This window comes from Mercenaria mercenaria, chromosome 11 (assembly GCF_021730395.1).
Source record: "Mercenaria mercenaria strain notata chromosome 11, MADL_Memer_1, whole genome shotgun sequence".
Classification (NCBI taxonomy): Eukaryota; Metazoa; Mollusca; class Bivalvia; order Venerida; family Veneridae; genus Mercenaria; species Mercenaria mercenaria.
The window spans coordinates 74,845,300-74,871,187 of record NC_069371.1 but is presented as its reverse complement, the minus strand read 5'-3'; the positions used below and the strand labels follow the sequence as shown (position 1 = coordinate 74,871,187).

At 35.1% G+C, this 25,888-nt stretch overlaps 1 protein-coding gene across 2 annotated transcripts; it reads left to right on the top strand.

Annotated features, from left to right (window-relative positions):
• Positions 1-666: 666 nt before the first annotated feature.
• LOC123531463 (interferon-induced very large GTPase 1-like) lies at positions 667-25,794 on the top strand. Of its 2 annotated transcripts, none has more exons than XM_045312455.2 (9): positions 667-717; positions 7,975-8,208; positions 10,266-10,448; positions 11,156-11,389; positions 14,276-14,395; positions 15,084-15,776; positions 16,104-16,169; positions 16,775-16,849; positions 17,742-25,794. In XM_045312455.2, exons 2-9 carry the CDS (start codon positions 8,019-8,021, stop codon positions 22,580-22,582), a joined length of 6,402 nt encoding a protein of 2,133 aa, XP_045168390.2. In that variant the 5' UTR covers positions 667-717; positions 7,975-8,018; the 3' UTR covers positions 22,583-25,794. The 2 variants fall into 2 exon arrangements, with proteins under 2 accessions (XP_045168390.2, XP_045168389.2); XM_045312454.2 differs by having other exon boundaries at positions 17,736-25,794.
• The last annotated feature ends 94 nt before the right edge of the window (positions 25,795-25,888 follow it).

Genomic DNA, 25,888 nt, shown 5'->3' with positions numbered 1-25,888 from the left:
AACTGTTACGAAATTTGGATCTGTAGTTGTTCTCTTCCATATTCTATCATTGTTAAAAGTTATATTAAATCGTACTATGTTAAAAAATGTGTGTAAATGGAGATACTTTTACAATATTCAAAATAGAGTTCCAATTCTTATGCATGTCCTTTTAATTACATTCTGTCATTGTTTCTTGTCGTATTGACTTCCCTTCAGTGAATTTAAAGTAATTGTCCTAAGTGTTCAAGATGCGACTAAAAGTGAGATATCTGTGTTAATGATACCTGAAAACGCTTGGACCGATATAGGATGATTGCATATGACCAAATCTTTTAGGTGTTTTGGAAAAATGTCAAGATAAGACTACAAATTAGTACATACCTAGAAATTACATCGTTGGAGGCATATAGGTTCACCAAATCAACCTGTTAGAGAAACTATTTTGATTTATCGGTCATTCTTTTCTCTGTTTCTAGGTATAAGCTCTATGATCATCCGCATTAAGCTTCATATTCAAATTCATATTAAATATTCCCCGACATTTTAATTGCTTCACTTTACATTGTATATTCTCTGGTGGCCGCTAAATGCCTCCGTAGACAGATTTAAATATAGACCTTCCGTTTTCGAAAAATATGAATGCCTTTCAAAGAATTGTTTACGACCTATTTACAGCAAACTGGTAAACAAACCCGTGCGTGAAGGCCAACGGCGTTAGTTAAACATAGGAGCAAGGTAAGACATTTCTTTTCGTTATTTATTCAAAACTTGAAATATTTCAATTAATCAAATACTAGATTAGTTATATCCTATTATGTAGAAATATTTTCGTATGGATTTTCATGCATCATCAATTCTCAGTCTAATTAGCTCAATAGATGGAGCACAAGTCGGTCGCAAGTTCGAACTCGACATTTTTGTTTCCTTGTGGGATATGTTTGGAAGTTGTCATTTATTGTTGGTCAGTGCTGTGCTGTGCTGGAACTGGAACTGCTACAGAATGAATCCAGAAACACCGGTATAATGAACTGACTTAACTAACTAAACTATTGTGAAACAACAATCAAACAAGCAAATAGGGATTTAGTTAATTTAAACAATAGTGGTATATTGACGAACAGATTTAATGAGAATTTGTAGAAACCTTATCAGAAGAAATATCATTAAGTTACCACAAGGTCATTACATTTTGTAGACAGTTATACTGCACATTGCCCGCATTTTTTCAGAGTCAGTTTCTCATCAGTATATTTGGATACTCATGAGTTCCGACTAAGGCGCGCCTGTAATTCCCTTAAATTTGCCTTGGTACCGGTAAAATACTGTTAATTCGTTTCGTATATAATTGAAAAAACATCCAATGACGCTAATTTTCTTATTTTCTATTCATTAAACGAGGTCCTATTTCGCTTTGCAAAAACGATGCCTGTGTCAACTCGAAGTTGTGCTGAAAAAAGTTTATATTGAAGTAGACACGACTTTGTTTGTATCGAACCATTTTAGCTCGACTATTCAAAAACAGGTAGAGCTATTGGACTCATCCATGCATCGGCGTTCCGATTTTTGTTAAGTTTTGTATGCTAGCTGGTATTTCAGTAACCACTTGTGGGAATGGATTGAAACTTCATACACGTATTTTCTGTGAAAAACAGACTTATATTGCATAAGTTCCATAACCCTGTTTTGCGTTTTTACAAAATTATGGCCCTTTTTCGACTTTGAAAATTTTGTTTAAGGTTTTATATGTAAGTTGATATCTCAGTACCCACTAATGAGAATGCATTGAAACTTCACAGTTTACTGTGATAATCTGACATGCACTGCACAGGTGTCATAACTCTACTTTGCATTTTTACAAAATTGAGCCCCTTTTTCGACTTAGCAGTTTTTGGTTAAAACATTTTGTATGTAAGCTGGATTGAAAGTTCACATACTTGTCCAATGTTATGATCTTACATGCATTGCGCATGTTCCATAACTCTGTTTTGCTTTATTACAAAATTATGCCCTTTTTCCGACTTAGAAAGTTTTGGTTAAGGGTTTGTATTAGCGTAGTAGTACCTTAGGAATGGATTCGAAATTTCACACACTGCACTGTATCGATATCATTGCATAGCATTGATTTGTTCCATAACTCTACATTTTTTTACAAAATTATGCCACTTTTTCGGCTACACAGTTTATGGATATTTTTTTATGTAAGCTGGTATCTCAGTACCCACTAATGGGAATTGATTGAAACTTCATACAATTGCCCATTGTCATGAGCTGAATTGCACTGTACAGGTTCCATAACCCCGTTTTTCAATTTTACAAAATTATGCCCCACTTTGGATTTTAATATTCATTCAATTGTCAAGGCTGTTGAATAGCCAAGCGTTGCTGCCCCCTACAGCTCTTGTTATTCTCATGACCTCTACTTGCAGTATGCTAAATATAACTGGATCTGCTTAACATTGATCTTATACCGTAAATGTAAACTAGATAATCCAAAACAAGACAATAGAGTATCAAATTTTTAATTTTTAATGTGAAATATATCTACTTTTGTAGTAGTAACTGTCAAATGATTCTCTTCTTGTAAAGTAATACATATCTTTCAAAGTCATTAATCAGTTTGTTCATTTATCGATTTTTATGAAAGAAGTCATTGTTCTATTATGGATATGTATGTGCAGCGGTTTATCTTTTATCTTATATGAATGAACCGCTTGATAGATCTTCATCAAACCTAGTCTAGCCGATCATTTTAAGGTCCTTTTTTCAAATTTATTCGATTGGGAGAACATGGCTGATAGAGTTAAAAATAGAAATACCTTTAAACGATGTCTTTTCATGAACTACTTGATGGGTCTTCATCAAACTTTGTCTAGAGGATTATTATAAGGCCCTTTTTCAGACTTGTTCCATTGAGGGTACTTGGCTCCTTTTAGGGGCTACTAGAATTAAAAATAGAAATACTGTTAAAAGATTCTTGATATGAACCTTTTGATGGATCATCGTCAAACCTGTAGCATCATTAGAAGGTCTTTTCCGAATTGTATTCAAATGGTGAAGGTGGGGGGAGTAGGGGTGGGGGGGGGGGGGGGTGGTGGTTGGGCGCTAGGGCTAAAAATAAAAATACATTTTAACGACTGCTTCTCACAATCCACTGAATGGATTTTCACAAAACTTGGTCCGTAGCAGCATTATAAGGTCCTCTTCAAAATTTGTTCAAATGGGGTGGGGGTGGGGGCGTCCGGCCCCTTTAAGGCCATTGACATTAAATTTAGAATGCCTTTAAATGAGTTTTTCTCATAAACCGTATGATTGATCATCATCAAACACATGATTTGTATCATCATTATAAGGTCCGTTAACAAATTTGTTCAATTGGAGACATTCTGCCCATATTAGGGGCTGATAGGTTTAAAATAGAAATACCTTTCACCAACTTGTTCTCATTAGCTCCTATAACGGTTGTTGTCAAACCTTGTTTAGAGTTTAATTATAAGGTCCTTTACCATATTTGTTCAGTTTGGGGCACTTGGCCCCTTTTAGGGGTCACTAGAGCTTAAGATAGAAATACCTTAAAATACTTCTTCTTCATAATCTGCTTGATTGATCGTCATCAAACTTTGCTCAGTAACATCATCACATTAAGGGCATATGTCAACACTTGTCGACACTTGGGACCTTTAATGGGTACCAGGGTTGAAAACGACTACTTCTCATGAACCATAGAATGGATTTTCATCAAACCTGGTCTGTAGCATCATTATAAGGTCCTCTCTAAAATTTGTTCAGTTGGAAGTGTGTGTATGCGCGCGTGTGTGTGTGTGAAGGAGGTAGCGGGGGGGGGGGGGGGGGGCACTTGGTCCATAAAGGGCCACTAGAATTGAAACAAGAATTGCCTTTAAATGGCTTCTTCTTATGAACCGCTTGATGGATCTATCAAACTTTATTTGTAACATCAGTAGAACGTCCTTTGAAAATATGTTAAATTGTAGACACTTTGCCCATATAGGGGCTGCTAGAGTTAAAAATAGAAAAACTTTGAACTTACTTCTTCCCATTTACTCCTGAATTGATCTTCATCAAAACAAGGAAGAATATCCAACAGGGAAAGCCGCGTTCTAAACACGCAGCCTCCCCAAACGCGCGCACGATCAACACACGCACACCACACACACAAAGCAAACACACAAGGACAAAACAAACAAACAAAGGAACACAGTGGAACACCGCCTTGGAACGGTCAGTGGCAAAACCACCACTGGGGAGCTTAAACCGGTTTATGGTGCACCTATCCTCACACTTACCCCCACCATGTTCCAAAGTCACAGGACAGTGTAAATAAAAGTTATCCCCGCCAGGTGAAACCCTAACATACGCAAAGGCAACAGAAGGCATGTAATGTAAAACACAAAAATGCTCTTGTCTTTACATTTTAATATTGTCTATAAACATTTAAAAATCAATAAAAACAAAGAAATAAATAACCGGTTTCACCCGTTCAACGCGGGATCTTCAGATAAATGACGTTGTCTCTAGGCGTTAACGTCATGACGTCATTAATATCGCTTGCGTCTTAGAAATGACGCCGCTTATGTTTTATACAATTATTTATTTAATTTATTGGGATGTCTTATGTTAAAGCGTTAAGTGATGGTTGAAACAATTTAATAAAGTGGTGTTCTTTGATTCTTCGTAGAGTACTGTTATTTTCTGGTGGTCGGTATATAGGAGAAATCTTGTATTTTGTGTTGCAATCTTTAGCGCATTGCGCGATATGTCTGCTAACTGGAATGGGTGCATCTTTACCTTGTCGGATATGCTGGTTATGTAATATAACCCTGTTTCTCAAATTTTCAGTTTCTCCAATATAATCTTTGTTGCACCCGTTACATTTTATTGCATATAATACATTAGTGGCATCGCGTGTTCCTGAAAATTTTATTTTGAACGACTGTCCATTATAAAATTTGTACTCGTTCCCTTCTATTATGTGTGTGCACAATTTACATCTAGGTCGTTCACATTTTCTTATTGTAGCCTGTTTGATCTTCTCATCGTATCTTGCTCGCGTAAGGATCCTCTTCAAATTTTGTGGCTGTCTTTTGCTTTTAATAATAGAAGTTTTCTTAAGATTTTCGCCATCGTTTGGTCGTTTTCAAGGATAGGTAAATTAGTTCTAATGTAATTAAATAATTCAGGGTTTCGAGGGTTAAATGTTGAAATATACGGAATTACTTCTTCTTCTTCTTCATATTTCTTTACCTCTAGTAATTTAGTTCTTTCAAGTTTCAAAGCTTTTGCTATTCCTTAAGAACCTAAAACGCATGTACTCAGTGCCTTTGCAGAAGACAGAGCAACAAGGGAAACACCTTTAAGGGCCCGACGAAACAGGCCAGAAGACGGAAATCAAAATAGCTCAGTCCTGGTGGGATTTAAGAACTACTTATCATAGAGTCATCCACCTGTTCCATCAGACACAATCAAAGAGGAAAGCATAGCGTCCAACTATAAAAGGGCTGAACACCAAACATGCGGTGTGTCTCAAAACAGCTGGGTCATAACCTCTTTTAATAAAACGTTTAATGTATGGAGCATCATTATAAGGTCTTTTACCATGGTTGTTCAGTTGGCAGCTTAAAATAGAAATACCTTAACATTCTTCTCATGAACCGCTTGATTGATCTTCATAAAACGTGTCTGTAACATCATTACAAGGTCTTATTTAAAATTTGTTTAAATAGGGGCACTTGGGCCCTTTAAGGGGCCTCTCGAGTTAATATAGAAATACATTTAAAAATTTTCTTCTGATTCTTATTCGTTTTTGGTGCGTGACAGCAAAATGTACAAAAGAAATTACATAGCTTTTTTTTATAAACATCTTAAAGAATTTTTAACAAACCTAGTGAGAAGCAAAATCAGATGGTTAAGGGTTTCTTCAGGTGAGCGATTTAGGGCCATTTGGGCAACTTGTTAAGTAATATTAGACCGACCATATGAGCAAATCAGGTTAAAAAGTAAGCACTAAAGGACAACAAATGTACAGGTAGGCTTAGGGGTTCTTTCCTGAGGGAATATGAAATTTTACAAAATATAAAATGTGAGGCACGGTGCACCCCAAACACAGCCATAGAGTCATGCATCGCAAAGTAGGCCCGCAACAAAAGAAAACTGTAACGGAAAAATATAGCAGACGGGCTGCTTCAAAAATCCAACAAGTACCTTCTAATTGCATGCAAAATACAACTAGATGCGCACGGAAAACATGTCGAGCCCGCCCTTTGATCCATAACTGTGACACTGACCTAGGATATTTGAACAAGAGACTCCGGCTCATTGAGTTAAACATTCCTGCCAAATATAAACAAGATTCCTCAACGCATGTCAAAGTTGGACCGGGCAAGATCTGACATGACGTTTGACCTCCAACTGTGACCTTTACCTTTGAGATAGGAACCTGAGGTTTGCACATGACACTCCGTCTCACTGAGGTTAACATTCGTTCCATATATAAAAAAGATTCCCAAATGCATGTCAAAGTCATGGGCCGGACAAGATCTGACATGACCTTTGACCTCCAACTGTGACTTTAACCTTTGATATAGGAATCTGAAGTTTGCGCATGACACTCCGTCTCACTGAGGTTAACATTTGTGCCAAACATAAACAAGATTCTTCAGTGCATGTCAAAGTTATGGGCCAGATAAGAGCTGACATGACATTTGATCTCCAGCTGTGACCTTGACCTTTGAGATAGGAACCTTGGGTTTGTGCACGACACTTTGTCTTACTGAGGTTAACATTCATGCCAAATAAAAACAAGACTGCTCCATACATGGCAAAATTATTGTCCGGACAAACAAATCCAGACGCATGCACAAACGCACTCACGGATGCACGCACATACACCTTATAGCCATTTGGACGGCTGTGTCTTCGCTTCCGCAAGCGGGCTCGACAAAAACAGGTAAGGGGTAGATAAAAGGGTGGGGATGTTGAGGAAAGTGGAAAAAAGCATGGATGAATAATCAACAGGGAAACTCGCGGTCTCTCTACATAGCAAACAACAACAATATTCACGTACGCGCACACGCACACGCACGCGCATGCACACACACACACACACACGAACAGATAAACAAGAAAAAAACAACACAATGGGGTACCGCTCAGAGACGACCGATGGCCAAAAATATGATGGGCACCTTACCTCATTCATACTAAAAAAGAGGGGCATTAGAAAGAAATCACTGATGAATATTAGATCATTTCTTTCTTAATGTTGCATAACAAAAAAGCTCAGTTTAAGCAATCTTTGATAAAAAGACTGCGACAATCAAGTTGAAAACTAATCACTTACGGTAATTTTAAGTATAGAAAAGCATAGAGGTTCAGGAGTTCTCCTCTAGAACTTTTGAAAATTTTCAAGACAATTTTTTGAAACCAGATTGAAAAGTATATGTCATATAAGTATATGCTGGTGGATTTTTTTCAGAGGTATGAAGATCTAGGGGATGATGTGAATCACATTTCTCAAATCCGTTAATTAATAAGAGAGCTAGTGAACATGTAGCAAACCTTTAACATAGAAATTTATACAAAAATTGAGAATATTTCATAAAACATTGGTGCCAGGGAGGTGAATATTGCAACGATGATGTTAAATAACTGTTCAAAGTTAGATACGTATCGTAGAGAGGAAGTGTGAAGTGCTACAAAAATTTCTACGTATAAATTTCATGAAATTTTGTTGCGAGGATTACGACCCTTATGTCATATCGTGTGGGTATTGATGATTGACATAATGTTGAGTAGGACGGCTCTGCAGACTCTATACTTTGAATAGTTTAGGTGAAGGACAGATTTAAATCAGCTCTAAAACAATGCAGAAGTCGGACTATAACTAACAAAGGTACGATTATCGTGGTGTAAACTTGACTCATGTTATAGAATCAAAGAATTGTGTGATGCATGAATATTTTCTTTTTTTTATGACAGTGACAAACGAAGGGTAATATATCTCCAATATATTATGTAGCGCAATGGGGGTGGATATAGAAACCTACAGAGGAAGAATAGGGACGTTCAAGTTTGCTTTTGGGACAGATGTTATTACAGTGGAGTGTTTGATCAACTTCAGTCATGGTCTTAAAACAGTTGGTTCTTTGGCATTCATAGGGCTGCTCTTAGTCATGGCTGGTATAGAATCAAATCCTGGCCCTAAGGATAGTGGTAAGGAGAACAAATTACCTCTCTAAGATATTTTCATGTTTTTACAAAAAACGTACAATTTATTTTCTATTTAGTTATATGGTATAGTGTTATTTTTTTCATTTGAACTGTTTCCAGCAGGCTCTATTATGAACTGTTTTATGCGCACACGTTTTCGCAAAAGTGTTCAATCAATACAATCAACAAAGACCATGTAAAATGTTTCTGTAACTGGGCATTTAATGCAATAGTTAGTTAGGTAATGAAATATTTAATAATTGTTAAAGAAGAATCAGAAGCTTCTCTCTCAGTATGGAAACGTTTTCTTGGTTTATCGGCCTCATGCAACAATATATTTGTGTCCTATGCGTCGGTCGTCGCTATGTAGGTCAGTATACCGGTATTTAATTTTTTCAAATCACTGAGAGAAAAATGTTCTACGTTGTTTTTGTATGTGTGTGTCATTATATTTCGCGGAACGATTCTTTTATTGACTGAAACAAAGTTAAGTAATATATCTTACTTAATAGTTAAAGGTTACACTTAGCTTCAAACATGTTTCATGTCCATCAAAGATAGAGCATTCATCTCAAAATAAGAAAAGTACCTTATTTCATTACGTCATTCAAATCGCGAAAAAAATGTTTCATAAAGTTTTATTGAAATTATTTGAATTTATATAAAGTTGCCTTTATATAACATGTAGTAAAGGTATTATTAAAACAAGTTTTATACATGTAATCGCAAAACAACCCCGATAACTCATTGCCTAATTGTTTTATCAGGCATCGAGCATGATGGGAAGTTATAATATAGCACACAATGAAAATACTTTTCAGATTAATGTTTTCTTTTGTTTCCATAGCAAATTGGATATATTAAAATGGGCACGAATGGTACTTATTACCGATATTGTTAATTTATAGGAAAGTGCATTCGGTAATAATTATTACACACATAAAATTACATCACGCACCCGATATGAAATTTAGGCCTCAGTGTATGGGAAATATTGGTGTTTCCGATACCATTGTAACTTAGCTGGAAATAGAAATGGGTATGTAATAATGTGAAATATTATCCTGCAATGTAAAAAATATTTTTCTATCAACAACTTTTCAAATATTCAATAAATGAGATCCGGCCAAATGCAATAGAAAAATGCAAGACTCCCTTATGTCTTGGTTAAAAACTTAAAACGTACTAAATTTTGATCTCTCTTGCAAGTCTACGCTTCTCTTGCGAGAAAATACAAACCACATCTCATTACCCGATGTCTAAATTTTTTATTTTACACAAGAACAAATAATACCAGTAGCTTTACGTACCAAGGCATTATCTACAGTAACGAGCAAATAACGCAATTTTCAAAAAGACGTAATAGCTTATAATTGCATCTAGTTGCTTTGCGGCATTTCGACTGACAATTTGTTATCCGCTTTATAAATTTACATGCATGCCATGATATTCGTTATTATTAGCACTGACAGTCATTATAACAATACGATTTTGAAAACCTAGTTCATCCTACTTCGACATGGGTAAGGTCACTCTTACAGGTCAAAAGGTTTTACATGTTTTATACTTATTCTAATTTGTTTCGTTCAAACTTACACCCCAATCATAAAGGCCAAGGTCACAATTTGAGGTCAGACAGTTTTTAAATATTTTTTATTATTTAATTCTATATCATTTATATGAATGGATGGATATTCAAGAAACTCGACATTTACCAATACAATAACTAGACCCGCACTCTAGCTAAACGGCCGAGGTCCACAGTAGAGGTCTTTGCTTCGTTTTCGTTTCCAGTCTATAAGTTTTGCATTTTGTATTAAATAAATTGTAATTTTGCACGAACATTCATCGTAATAAGATGTGATTAAATTAAAAATTCCTTCGTTCGTGTATTGTAAAAGTACAGAAAACCTTAAAATTAAATTGAAACATTTCTGATATTCCATTGAAATATCGCTATTATAAAAATATTGTGCAAATATGTTTTAAAATACAAAAAAAAAAGATTATCAATAATATAACGCTTATGTACAATCATTTCTCCTTTTCTTGTTTATTAGAAGACGGCAAGGATATAGATATGGGCAATGTCATCCAGGTGACTGGTATACCACCACATGTCGATGAAGATTATCTTGTGCTTGTATTTAAGAACGCCAAAAAGCAAGGAGGAGGAAAAGTGAAAACCGTACAGCTTGATAGACAGACACGAATAGCGTTAATAGAATTCGAAGATCCGAGTGGTAAACTTGCTTTAATTTTGCAATATTATGCTGTACTTCAAAGCGACAGATCGGTTTTTAACGATTAAAGAAGCAAGTATGTGTTCTTGGCTTAACTCATTTAAGGTCAATGAATGACTTTCCCGATTTTAATTAAGGAAACGGCGGACGGTCAACTAAATACAGCTGTCGACCTTACTAAAATTAGATTGATGGTTTCCTTGTTGAAAAAGATCGACCTCCCTTGTGGGTTTCGAACTCAGACTGGTGAAGGGCAAATGATTCGTAGTGGAGGTTGGTGAATGCCCTGTGATTCAACTATGATAAAAGTCAGGGTAACTACAGTATAAGTTTGACAAAAAGTTTATTAATTCTTTGATCTTGATCTTTGAGTAGCATTTTTCAAACGAGTCTTCAAATAAATTGCTAATAATCCTTTTAGGAATAAAGCACCATGAAATTGTAACACTTTCTTTATCCAAGAGACAAGTGTATTAACACTCCACTCTAAACTGACTGTAAAGAGTGTTCTATGTGAGCAGTAGTCTATGGTCGATAGTCCACTTCGGCATGACATCCTGTCTCGTAATATGACAGTATAACATTAAGACTGATTTGTCCAGAAAACGGACAAGACAGCAATTCCAAATACCTCCAAGACCTTTTTCATAGTCTGCGGAAGTCAAATTAGTTAAATAAACATTTTTAACACTTTTTCATTTGTATAGCCGTACAGACAGTCCTTGATAAACGACCGATAAAAATTGCCAACACTGAGGTAGAAGTTAGACCTTTGGCAAAGGCGGAATCATGTACTATTGAAGTAGAAGGATTTGCAATGAATGATTCGATAAAAGAATTGCTAGAACTATACTTTGAGGATTCATCAGGAGGTGAACCTGTCGTTGAAACAAGAATATTAGGAGAAGGAAAAGCATTGGTGACATTTGAATCTCCTGAAGGTAATTTAAAGCAAACCGTTTGCAATTATAATTAATCAAAGTTATATATATGGTCAAATGTTCACCGTTTTTGTTTTTGTAAGACATAAACATATCATTTATGTTTTTGTTTTGTAAATGGCAAGAGTGAACTCTGATTGCACACTTTAGCGTTGAAAAATGTTCACAAATACTCGGCATTGCATGATTTCTGATGACCATTCATATAAACAAGAGGGCCATGAAGGCCCTGTGTCGCTCACCTGACCTATCGACCTAAAGATCATCAAGATTAACATTCTGACCAAGTTTCATTAAGATATGGTCATAAATATGGTCTCTAAAGAGTTAACTAGCTTTTCCTTCGATCTGACCTGTTGACCTAGTTTTTGGCCCAACATGACCCAGATTCGAACTTGATCTAAAGATCATCAAGTTTAACATTCTGACCAAGTTTCATGAAGATACAGTCATAAATATGGCCTCTAAAGTGTTAGCAAGCTTTTCCTTTGATTTGACCTAGTGACCTAGCTTTTGACCCCACCTGACCCAGATTTTAAGCTGACCTATAGATCATTAAGATCAACATTCTGACCAAGTTTCATTAAGATATGATCATAAAAGTGGCCTCTACAGTGTTAACTAGCTTTTCCTCTGACTTTACCTGGTGACCTAGTTTTTGATTCTACATGACCCAGATTCAAACTGAACCTTGAGACTATCAAGATTAACATTCTGACCAAGATTCATGAAGATACATTCAAACATGTAACCTCTGCAGTGTTAACAAGCTTTACATTTGATTTGAACTGGTGACCTAGTTTTTGACCCCAGATGATCCAATATCAAACACGTCCAACATTTTATTGAGAGTAACATTCTGACCAAGTTTCATTAAGATTGGGCCAAATGTGTGACCTCTAGAGTGTTAACAAGCTTTTCCTTTGATTTGACCTGATGACCCAATATCGAACTCATCCAAGATTTTATTGAGGGTAACATTCTGACCAAGTTCCGTTAAGATTGAGCCAAAATTGTGACCTCTAGAGTGTTAACAAGCTTTTCCTGTGATTTGACCTGGTGACCTAGTTTTTGATCCCAGATGACCCAATATCAAACTATTCCAAGATTTTATTGAGAGTAACATTCTGACCAAGTTTCATTAAGATTGGGCCAAAATTGTGACCTCTAGAGTGTTAACAAGCTTTTCCTGTGATTTGACCTGGTGACCTAGTTTTTGACCCCAGGTGACCCAATATTGAACTCTTCTAAGATTATATTGAGGGTAACATTCTGACCAATTTCATTAAGATTGGGCCAAAATTGTGACCTCTAGAGTGTTAACAAGCTTTTCCTTTGATTTGACCTGGTGACCTAGTTTTTGACCCTAGATTATCCAATATCGAACTCTTCCAAGATTTTATTGAGGGTTACATTCTGACCAAGTTTCGTTATAATTGGGCCAAAATTGTGACCTCTGGAGTGTTAACAAGCTTTTCCTGTGATTTGACCTGGTGACCTAGTTTTTGACCCCAGATGACCCCAATATCGAACTCGTCCAAGATTTTATTGAGGGTAACATTCTGATCAAGTTTCCTTAAGATTGGGCCACAATTGTGACGTCTAGTGTGTTAACAAGCTTTTCCTTTGATTTGACCTGGTGACCTTGTTTCTGACCCCAGGTGACCCAATATCGAACTCGTCTAAGATTTTATTAAGAGTAACATTCTGTTCAAGTTTCATTAAGATTGGGCCAAAATATTGACCTCTAGAGTGTTAAAAAGCTTTTCCTGTGATTTGACCTGGTGACCTAGTTTTTGACCCCAGGCAATCCAATATCGGATTCTTCCAAGATTTTATTGAGGGTAACATTCTGACCAATTTTCATTACGATTGGGCCAAAATTGTGACCTCTAGAGTGTTAACAAGCTTTTCCTTTGATTTGACCTGGTGACCTAGTTTTTGACCCCAGATGACCTAATATCGAACTCGTCCAAGATTTTATTGAGGGTAACATTCTGACTTCATTAAGATTGGGCCAAAATTGTGACCTCTAGAGTGTTAACAGTCAAATTGTTGACGACGGACGACTGACGACTGACGGACGGACGACTGACGACGACGGACGACGGACACAGGGTGATAACAAAAGCTCACCTTTGAGCACTTTGTGCTCAGGTGAGCTATAAATGTTCCCCTTATAAACTTAAATACAGGTATCTGTAGGGTATAAATGAAACCTTATCCCTGAAAATGTTTTCTTTTCTTTGCTTTCTATAATTTAGTTTAAACCACTTGTTGATAACTTATAAATTAAGAAACTTACAGCTTAATTAAGCCATAATTGTATTTGCCAAGTGAAAACATCCGCTCCTGTAGTTTATTAGATTTATCACTGTATACAATCAAAGACAGATGTCAGTTTACATACTAGGAACTTTAAAATGATCCCTCTCCCTAAAACATCACAAACGTATGAAATATTCAGTTTCAAAAGTCATACACCACACTGAGCCACAGTGACAGTCGCTGTTGTTACACTAACACGGTACAGAGTATATTCCAGAAATACTGTAGGTCATCGTGTATGTCACCTATGTATAAAAGTTGTAAACAATGTACATCGTGGTATGAAATACCTTGTTATTTTTTAGACGAACACATGTATAAAGTTTTCTACTGGAAAAGCTGAAACATGTTAAACAAAGCGTAATAAACATAACAAATAAAATCTTAAAGCCTCGTGCATAGACCTGCAAAAGAAGAACTAAGAAAAAAATACTCCATGCATATATATTTAATAAAATCTGTAAAAAGATCAAACCCAATTTACCGAATTCTCAATACGGTCTTGTTAGCATGGTTAATATGGTATTTTTGGGTTAAGTTTCAAGTTTTTTTTTTCAGTTGCTAGAGGAGTGGTAGAAAAGGAAAACCACACTTTGAGTCAGCAAGAATTAACTGTAACTTTCTACAACGAAACTGAAGTATCAACACAGTCAAGAGAAGACAAGATTGTCTCGGAAGGTAAAATCCTGTAGAGACTGTCTAGATTACTTAAATCAGTCCGTTACGCAAATAACTTGCAACCAGATGACTTTGTTATTTATACGTATATTCCTTTTTGTTGAAAAACTTTGCTACCAGAGTTAGATATAGAAAAAAATGAAACGTCACCTCCTCAATGGTCTGATTTTGAAATAATTTCACAGAACTGTTCTTCCTTGGGACACCCTTTACCATTTTATTTTGTTTATTTGAATAAAAAAGTATAACTACAACTACAAAAGACAAGTCTGCAAACAACATCATCTCCTGAATGGCTTGTCGGATTTTAAAACTAATTTCACAGAACTATTTCTTGTGTGATATTTTACCATGATATTGCTTTTTTCATTTATCTGGCTCATGAAAATGCAAGGTGAACAGAAGACAAAATAAATGGTATTTGAAATGCGTAAATAAATTACAATAGTATTATGCTTTATAGTTAGTTTTAAGATATTTTGATGATGTCAAATTTAGATTTAAACGTTTTTATACAATACATTTTCATTTATCTCTCCTCGGAATATTTTGCATCACTTTGCCAGCTCACATCTTCAATGCTATAATTTATCTAACCGGGTGGTGTTAGAACATGACTTTACACCAGAGTTCAACCCGTCAAGACAATATGCACCAACGAGAATTCCAAGCTTCATTTTGATTTCAGAAACAAACGCTGCTGATACAATACCAGAAAATACTGAAACTGAAATATCGACAAAACCGATATATGCAGAGCCCTTATCAAACGGGACGATACAAACCGATCCTGTACTTACCGAATCAGAACCTGCAAAGTCTCTGGAAACTGAACGCATACATACTGAACAGGAAGCTACTGCACCTCTACTTACAGATCCATCTCCTACTGAAAAAGTATCTACAGAACAAGTTTCTTCTCAACCATCGCCAACCGAATCTGTTTGTAGTAAACCATTGGATACAGAATCTTGGAATACTGAACCGGAGTATATCGCACCATTTCCTAACAATACCGCATCGGCAGAAACAGAACAAAAACAAAGCGATACATTAGAACCCTACTCTGTGCCTGGAAAAACAGCAGTACCTACCGAACATCTAAAAAACGTACCTGTATTTACCGAAACAATTCCTACAGAACCGATTCATACCGAGCCACCACATACTGATCATTTATCTGCCGAGCTTGAAATTCCCGAAAAACAACTATCCGACACAGAACCGAGCGAACTAGAATCTATCGATTCGGAACCTAATGAGCATGAATTTACTCATCCAAATGAAACAGTAGTTGAGAAAGTGCTTCAATCTGACCAAGTACCAAGTGAAACTTTACTTAGAGAAATGAAATCTGAAAAAAGGTCGGAAGCGATTAAAGGTATATGCTCGTTTAAATATTGTAATCTGATTTGTTGAAATGTTTCTAATATCATTCGCGATTTGCTCAAAACTTGTTATTAAACAAAATAATATCAGCTATATGATCATAAGGCTATATACACTATGGTTACAACTGAACATGTGCTTTAGCTAAGTTTAACTTTATTTACTTCATCTGGGGTTTGAGGTACATTCCATTTCATTCATAGATAATTTGGTATTGGCATCTACTAGAATTTGAGTAGAGTCAAAATGTAATACAAATGAGAGAATAATGGTGTTATTGCATGTACCTTAAACAATCAAACTCTTCTTACACATACAGAAGATATTCCTATTGGGCAGTTTCACAATAGTGACACACATGGAGTCAATATAGACGATATAGAAGGTAAGTGTTTTGTAGGTAAGGACGCGTCTTCATTCTGTTATTGTATAACTATCCCGGTCCATGCACTGGAAATTTCTGAGATGCTCTTGAGTGTCTCCCACCTAACTTAAGAGGCCTGTACTTGTTCTTCCCAGGAAAGACGGCTTTGCGTGTATCGGTGCTATACACCGGACACGTTAAAGAACAAGACTGTCTATTCGCAAAGAGCTAGGCTAAGTTAGCCGGACAAGTCTGTATATAAAAAATGGATTTCTCTCTATCTGTTCTGGAGGCTTTATCTCAATCTGTCCCTCTGGTCAGATCGCTCTGTATCTGTGCTAGTAGAGGATGAATTTCGCGCCCTGTGTTTGCTATATGTAAAGCGCATTTGAACGTGTTTATCATGAAAAGGGCGCTATATAAATCTGGTATAATATTAATGTAATAATGATAACCGCATAATTTAACTGATTTTTCTTCAACGAAGACAACATTATAGACGTTAACATACAAAGAATATGTTTTAAAGATTTTTTAATAAAAAGACATCTTTATGTAATCAGCTAGTATTGATCGTAAAAGCATACAAAAAATTTATGTTGTTTAAACTATTTCTTTATATTTAGTACAAGTGTTGTTAAATGAAACGGAACAAACCGGATTGGACAAAAGTGAAGTTTTGAATGAAAATGAAGAAAAAGGTAAAATTATAAATACTTGGTACAATTCTTCATGTAATATTTATTTACAAGTGCTATATTTATTACTTTATGCTAAGAAACGGGCAAGCAAATGTCTCGGGAAAACAAAACTGTTGGCACCGGATATAAGTTTATATTGATCTGTTGATACTACTAAATGCAAGTGATCAAACGAGTTATATAGTTGTCAAAATGCATTTCTAACAGTCTTTTTTTATTATTCTATGAGCACTTTAACTCACTATTATAGCAGTAAGCTCGGCGAATTATGCTTTTTACATGAGATTTAATAAGTGCGTAATTTACTAAAATAAATGTTTTTTTAAAAGTGATTACTCTGAAGTTGATCAGTGCTACAAACGTATTGTCATACGACTTTGCAAGATATCCCTATAAATAACCAACAACATTGTGCAGAATGTGGTAAGGCGTTGCAACGCTTTTGAAATATTGTAGACAATTTACATTCTTCTTGGATTTGTACCAATATCTAACTTTTAATTTCATCCACTTTGTCATTTTCACTGTCGCATAAATATTCTATGCCAAACTTGGCGGAAATGAACATGTTGAAAAATTTTACCCAGACTGTGGATGACTAGCTTTAAGAGTACACATGTAGTCTTTTGTTTATTTATTACTGTTATAATGTTAAACATAGGTTACGGAGGGTGTAATAAAACGTTATTGAAAAAGAAAAGAATGTTTTCAGCAAAATTTACGCATCTAAACGTTTAGATGGCGTTAAAACCCACCCTGAATTGACCTTTTGTTAATATGATATTAATGCACGTGCCGTGTGTTGTTTGCAAATGGAAAGCTCTTTCTATGTTTATAGAACTATAACTTACGTAAATATATTTATTTGTACAAATGTTTATCAAAGTTGCAGACAGCTTCACAGTTCATCAGGTGTTAGAAACCCTTGGACTGGTAGACAAATATCCTGAAAAGATAAAAGTAGAAGATGTCTTATCGATTCCATTGACAAACAAGAAAGCAAGCAAGACTTCTGAAGTTCCATGGGTTCTTTTGAGACAAATACTTGCTGTACAAAGTCATGCTAGAGATACGTGTCTGGTTGGAATTGAAGATGAGAAAGTGCATGAAACCTCTTGCAAAGTAGCGGGTGATTTTGACTTTATTGATGAATCAACTACAAGTAATGAGTTAAGTCCTCTTGATGTATTTAATGTTACTATACAATGCTGTGATAACATGTTGAAACAACTTCTGTTTAAAAAGTTATACCTTTGTAAAATCGCCGTACCTTTTGTACATATTGATAGACTGTCGCTTCAGAATAAAATATCGGTATGGCCTTTTCGTTCTATAGTGGTCAACAGCAAAGTGTCAGTGGACAAGCAAGAACATAAAAGTAATGAAACCGAACTTTTAGAGCTTCCAGTGAAGACTATTACTTTTGCACGTTTTGGTAGGACACAATGTTCTAAATCCAAGCTTATTAATGATCTGATTTCGGAACAAATACATGATACATTTTTTAACGTTGACTGCCCCTCAGGTATGGCTCGTAGAATATTTAGTAATGGTACTATAGAAATGTTTTGCTTACCTACAGTTGGTAACAAAAATGATAGGTTTTCTGATGCAGTCTCAGTTTTTAACATGAGAGGTGATATTGAGTCAGATTTCCATACTGACGTCTTAACATTAGTTTCTCAAATGTCGGAATCACTAGTACTGATTATCGACAAACTTTCTCTCGAAATGAGAGCCGATTCACTTAGTAATTTCATATCACGTTTTCCATCCGTTGTACTCGTGGTAGACAGTCCTGTGAATGCGAAAGATAAGGAAACGCTGAAAAAATTAAAAGATCATTTAAATTCTCCACTAACACCAGTCGGAACACACAAAGGTGTTGCGAAAAAGAATTCAAAAGAAATCATTGCAAATGTAAAAGAGGTAATAGTTTCATTTATTGAAAATTCAATAGCTAAATCAGTAGAAAACAGGTTGAATTCCATAACAACTGCACTTGAAGTGGATGAAAATGGAGATAGTTGCGTAAAGGGTAAATCAATAGCAAGTAGTTTGTTTGAAACAATGTCAGAAATAGAAGACAAATGCAAGTGGAAAGAATCTGTAACCCCAGTGAATTACATATATTCACAAAAGCTCGGTACATGCATAAAACGTCTTTACAGGTTAAAGAATGTGGATGAAATTGGCAGTGTTGAAAGCGAAATAAAGTCTGTCCGAACAAAGCAACTCAAAAATGTTACTAGTATAATGCAAATGTTTATAAGTATATTGACTGACAATATTCAAAATGTTAGCACAATGCAATATATGTTTGGATGGCTTAGCTATTTTGTAGACAGACAAAAGAGATTGATATTGCCTCAGCTGATTCAGGAAAATCTTTCGTGTTGGAAAACTCTAGCCGTTTTAAAGAAAAATGGACAATCGCTGTCAGATTTAGAACTGAAAAGGCAAGTAGAATTAACAGAAGCATCTCAGAAAAGAATTGAGGATGCTTCACTTGGAATAGAACATTTATTCAGAGAAGTAGGTCATATTTACGATGCTGTGTTGAACTTAGATAAAACGTTTCACCCAGCAGACATACCGTCTTCGACACTTGTTATTGAAGCAGTTGCCTCACTTGTGGTACATGGCCAGCCATTTGAACTTGTCGACGGTGACAGCTTTTACATGCCAACACGTTGGGTTGATGAAGTATTACAAAAAGTATCAAGTAAAATTGAGAAAAAGGCAATTCTTGTTCTGTCTGTACTTGGGCTACAGAGTTCAGGAAAATCCACTTTACTAAATGCTATGTTTGGCTCTCAATTTCCTGTAAAGTCAGGAAGATGTACAAGAGGAATACATATGCAGCTTTTACCTTGCACGTCAGATTTGCGTGTTGAATTGCCTTTTGATTTCATTTTAGTAATTGACACAGAAGGACTAAGAGCTCCTGAGATAAATCCTAATCGACCCAACCATGACAATGAGCTATCAACCGTGATTACTGGTTTAGGAGATGTAACATTTCTCAATATCATGGGCGAAAATACAAGCGAGATTAGAGATATACTACAAGTGGTAGTGCACGCATTTCTTCGTCTTAAACTTGTCAAAAAGACTGTGGACTTTGGCAAGAACTTTTATCTTTTGCATCAGAATGTTGTAGACATATCTGCATCCGAAAATATGAGAACTGGATTACAAGTCTTAATGGAAACCCTCGATACCGTGACTAAAGAAGCTGCAGAGACGGAAGGTATAAGAGACATAACAACATTTAATCAGGTAATAGAATTCGACATGACGTCTAATGTGTGGTATCTCCCAAACTTCTGGCAAGGAAATCCACCAATGGCAAGAGTAAACTCTGGATACAGTGATCGTCTGTTGGATGAAAAAACCAAATTACTTGAAACAGCTTTCTCAAAAACAAACAAATCATATCAAACAGTTAAAGACGTGGCAGTGCATATGCAAGACCTGTGGAAAGGAGTACTGACAGAAGATTTTGTGTTTAGCTTTAGAAATAGTCTTGAAATCAAAGCTTATGTTCAGCTTGAGGAAACCTTGAAAGAAAGTCTGATTAAATTAGAAGATGATGTTGATGAAAAGAGGATTACATTTTCGCAGGAGGAGTTCTCGAAATGTGAAAAACAGAACCAGTTACAAGATGCTTGTGACGAAATTATTATTCAGATTCAGAAGGCCTTAGCAGAGAACGAATCAGTTGCAAAAGAATGTATGACAAACTTCTTTGAAAATAATGAGTATAAAGATACAATTATACAATGGAAAGAATTTACCTATAATAGAATACGACTTCACTGCAGTGAGCTGGAAGACAGTATGAAATTGGAGACAATGCGACTTCGTGACAAGACTGCTGTTGACATTCTTACAGCTGAAAGCAGTAAAGAACACAAGAAAGAGTTATACGATAGGTCTCTTCGAGTGGCAAAGGAAACAAAAGGGACAAATCTGAGTGAACAGGAAATTGACATGAAATTTGAAGAAACTTGGGAAAACATATTGAGGGAAATCATGAATGTAGGAATATCTAGCAACACCATAAAGTCTGTGAGGGACTGCATTATCAAGTGTCTTTTTGATATAATATTTAATACAGAAAAATTGATATTGAAAACAGAACTAGAAAAGAAAGGAATATTTCCACATGATGCTGAAAATGTAGAGACAGGCGTTTTTCCTGTAACCTCTATCTCTCATTTGAAAGGGTCATTTACAAACACGGGGATATCTAATGAAGACATAAGCTTTTCAATTCAAAGTCCAAACTCGGCCGAGGCAAAACTTATGACTGTTGCAGAAAAGATTAACTATTTATTTGAAGCTATAGATTTGTATGTAACTCGTTGTTGCCAGGGTGACATGGAAATAACATACAGAGAAGTGAAAAATGTTTTACTGAAAACTAAGCATGAAGTAGAAGTTATCCGCAAAGGTAATAATGAATTTACTCTGAAGACAACTGCAGTCGTTAAATTATTTATTCATGTAAGCTCCTTCGTACAAACTAAATTTGATGAACACAACACCAATTATCAGAAATCAAATGGCGTACAAGCTCGTTTAGAGATGTACAAATTGCAAGTTAAAGAACATTTCGTATCCTATATAAAGGATCGCAAAGCAGAAGAAACAGCCGCTAAACAAATATGCATCATTACGGAAAATATTTTACATGAGAAGGTCAAAGAACGCCTACCTGTTGCAGTGAAATCGGCGTTACTAAATTCCATGACACATCTTAAATTTCATCTCATACTCGAGATGCTTCAAGATATGACAAATAATGACGACTTTGACTCATTCATTGACTATATCAAACATCCTAAGTTATTTGCTGAAAAATGGATAACGAAGAAGTCAGAAAAGCTACTTTTTGACCCAGCGACAAAGAAATATTCTGAAGTGGCTTCGACAGTTGTCACTGAATTTTATGATGCGCTTAGAGGAAGCGCAAAGGCGAGTGAGGAAGCTTTTGAATTAGAGACGCCGACCATAGAAACATGGCTGAAATTTTTCACGTCCAACTTTCCGAAATGCACATTTTCATCGTCTAGTTTTAGCGATATTTACAAAATACTTGAAAAAATAGAAGATATGAAAAACTTTTTGAGTGTTCTTATTGAGCAAATTGATGTTTCAGAATGTAACTTAAAGGAAGGATTTGAAGAACAAACAAGTGTGTCTGTTACATGGAGTGGTCAAAATCCATATGAGTCTCTAATTCAGAAAGCATGGGGGTGTCCAGAGCAGTGTGCTTTCTGTGGCGAACCATGTGCAAAAGATACTAATCATGCTGGAATGAATCATTACAGTCTGCAGCACAGGCTTTCTTGTTGCAAAGGTGTAAGAAATAGCTGGACAAAAGAAGCGTCAATTACGTCATGCAATTATGATGTTCACTCCGATCAAATACATACCTGTGGTGTGTTTGATTTTCTTTGCAATCCATCAGAACATGTTGAATGTAGTGAACACGTACACAGTTACAAAGAATACAGAAAGTTTCTTCCAAACTGGGATATAGAACCGAATCCAAACATGCAGGACTGTGGAAAATTTTGGTTATGGTTCGTTGCTACATATAAACAAAAGTTGGCGGCTCATTTCGAATATGATGTTTCAAATGTTCCAAGTACATGGGATGAGATCACAAAAGAAGAGGCACTGGAAGCAAAGCAACTGATGTTGAAGAGTTATTCGGTTTAGAATATAGACTTACCGATTTCATGCTTTTCCTTTTGGAGAGAGAAATATACTACGTATAAAAAGATAGTGTCGTCATCTTAGAACTTATGGGAAAATATGTACGTGTATTTTGCGTTTAGGTTTAGGTTTGTTTTATGATGTCAACATTTGTACAAAAATTATGAAAAGCCCCTTTACAGTAGAGAACATAAAACAAAATGAGGGATACACTTTTCTTACTTGAATTCTCAGTTAGAATCAGCAAGGCCACAAATCAATACCTGCTATAAATACCAATATTAGTTAGATCTATATATGAAGCTGTTATTGAATACATATTAAGGAAAAATAGAGTTTGATCCCACAACGCTGGTGTCCATTAAACATGAAAGTCTAATGTCATGTAAAGACTGTCAAAATGTTTAAGAATTGTTAGGTCTGTCTGATGTATTTATCTCACATAATGAATATTTTCGTTAATATGCTGTATATCGTCTTTTATCTGAAATGGTTTAGATTTGATTACCTTCATTTATCAGTGCAACATAAATAAGTTTAAACCTTGATAGAGTTGAACATACAACCGACACTTTGCATGACACTCAAATTGTAAATCATATATAATTTGTCTTTAATTTCACACACCAAAATGCAAAACAATTGATGTCTTTGTTGTCTACCCAAAGACTGCAAACTAGAATTCACTATTGGATTGCAATTAATATTTCTGAATATGTTCCGGTTCCTAGAGGTGTTTTAACCAATGCCTTTTCCATAGAACTTCAACAATGCTACATTAATATTGTATCCGTGTGACAAATTAAATGACCTTTAACCCCAAAATGACCTTGAACTTGACAATGAAACAATGTCAATATTTCAATATTATACTATTTCCAATATTTAAGGGGTATGACAAAATAACTTAATGATAATATGTATAACTTTTTTGAATGTTGTAAGTAATTTTCTGTGACTGTCTCAGAAAATAAAATGTCAGCCTGTCCTAGTATTATATTGTCCAGTTAGTTTTACCGTACTCATTCCAATACGTTTTAGTAATTACAGCATCTGGCGGTCTTTAGTTTCGTCTACTGAGTGTTCCGAATAAGTATGCATTCCATTCTATATTCGAACCCAAAGAATTCATAGTTTTCTTATTTAACGGGACATATGAAAGAATCTGAGATATTCGGAATAACATCCCCTTTATAAAGCATTTCGACTGCAAACCGCAATATTTTCTGTAAAACGCAGCGTTAACTTTCTTATTTTGGAACATTGGCTACACGATGTTCATGATTTCAATTTACTTAAACTATTGATGAAAACAATGTCTTTTATTTCTGTTTTGTGTTGGGATTGAAAACGTTGAGAAATTGTGCTTAAATAGTTTTATCTGAAATTATTTTTTTCTGTTGTTCATGCATGTACAAAGCCTTCCTTATATCGCACATATTTAACATTAACGTGAGAAAAAACTTGTAAGTTGTAAAATGTTTATAAATATTTCTAACCAGCATAGATTTTTAGAAATAAATGTTAGGATCTTTCTTCTGTCTTTACATTTTTAATATGGTTTGAAATGAAGAGGCCATTTAACAGTTTTTAGAACAACATTGAATTCAAATGAACTCGCATGCAGCAGAGATAATCCATATTTGGATTATTGTGTACCCATCCAATAAAATTCGATATTTTACCGTTACATAACTGCTTATTTAAAAAAATCTAAATTAGCATTACAATTACCAGTATATTCATGCAGTTATTTGTGTTTATACAAACTGAACCGATTTTACTAAAATGACGTTTCATGTATTTATTTAATTGTTTTTTTTTGCTTTAACGTATAGCAATTTTGATCAATAAATGTGAATTTGTAAACTATTTACTAAGATAGTAAGATCGATAAATGTAATAGTTCATAACTACAAGTAGTAATTTCGATAAAAGAGATTTTGTAAAATAGTTATTTACTAAAAGTAGTAAGATCGGGAAATGGGACTTTTTTATAAGTAGGTCTTTTACTGAAAGTAGGTTGAACGAGAAATATGAATTTTGTATAAGAGCTTTAGACTTTATTTGAAACCCGCCCGCTTAGCTCAGTAGGTAGAGCGTTGGTCTACTGATTGCGGGGCCGTGAGTTCGATCCTCGGGCGGGGCGTATGATCTCCTTGACTATTTGATAGACGACATGAAATCATTAGTCCTCCACCTCTGATTAATGTGGGGAAGTTGGCAGTTACTTGCGGAGAACAGGTTTGTACTGGTACAGAATCCAGGAACACTGGCTAGGTTAACTGCCAGCCGTTACATGACTGAAATACTGTTGAAAAACGGCGTTAAACCCAAAACAAACAAAGACTTTATTTTAATAACGGGAAGTCTGCCATGTGATTTTATTTAATCAAATTAATGCAGTTTTAAAACATTTGTCGAAAAGATTTATTTTTAGATGTATATGACATTTGTGTAATTACGGTTGCATTAAATCATAACACATATTTGTTTATATCTGTATTTGCTATTTGATTTGTGTAATTGTTAAATGTGTTGTATAAGAGGATTAGGTAAGAAGAATTTGCGATTTCAGCTTCCAGTTAAGTGAAGTTTAAACATAGCATTTAGTTGATACATAATTTATCACTATTTAACAATATATATAATATATACATTTATGTAGTGAATAACTTTGATACATTTTTTACTGTTTTTTGGACAAACAGTCGAAGAATTAGGAATAACAATAAAATTTATAACCATTGTTTTACAGACTACAATTCTTGCGACAGCAATGGAACATTTTAGAAAATAATTGAATTGTTTATTTTTGATTGTATAGTAAACAGTGTATTGTGTCAGTGAGTGAACATGGGCTGCAATATTTTTAAAACTGGTGAGGCCACAAGTGAAAATGAAACATTCCGGTGTTAAAATTAATTAAAACAAACAGATGTTATTATTTCATTTCCTTTTGATAGTTTTAACAACTTTTTCTATTTATGCCACGCAACTCTGACGTCACAATGCTATTGTTTGAAATAGATTCACGATATGTTAATTAGGGCTGTCATTGATTGGGTCTTAGGCATATCGACGATACCGATATATCAGAAGACAAATATCGATGATACATCGATATATCGATTATTAAGTTAGATTAACAACCTATTTGTTCATATGCATACTATATACCTTCCTGTAAATGCTATTTTTAGTTTTATTGCCTACTTTTCATATTACTGTTTGATTGTGTTGTATTTGTATTTATGAAAATAAAAGAAACAAATAAAAATTAATAAAATCTTTCATTTTTATTTTGCC

Excerpts from the sequence above, each read along its gene's own strand:
- LOC123531463 (XM_045312454.2), top strand. The coding sequence starts at position 8,019 with ATGGGGGTGGATATAGAAACCTACAGAGGAAGAATAGGGACGTTCAAG. Across the intron at positions 10,449-11,155 it reads AGAATTCGAAGATCCGAGTG|CCGTACAGACAGTCCTTGAT; the intron begins GTAAACTTGCTT and ends TCATTTGTATAG. Across the intron at positions 14,396-15,083 it reads AGACAAGATTGTCTCGGAAG|AAACAAACGCTGCTGATACA; the intron begins GTAAAATCCTGT and ends TTTTGATTTCAG.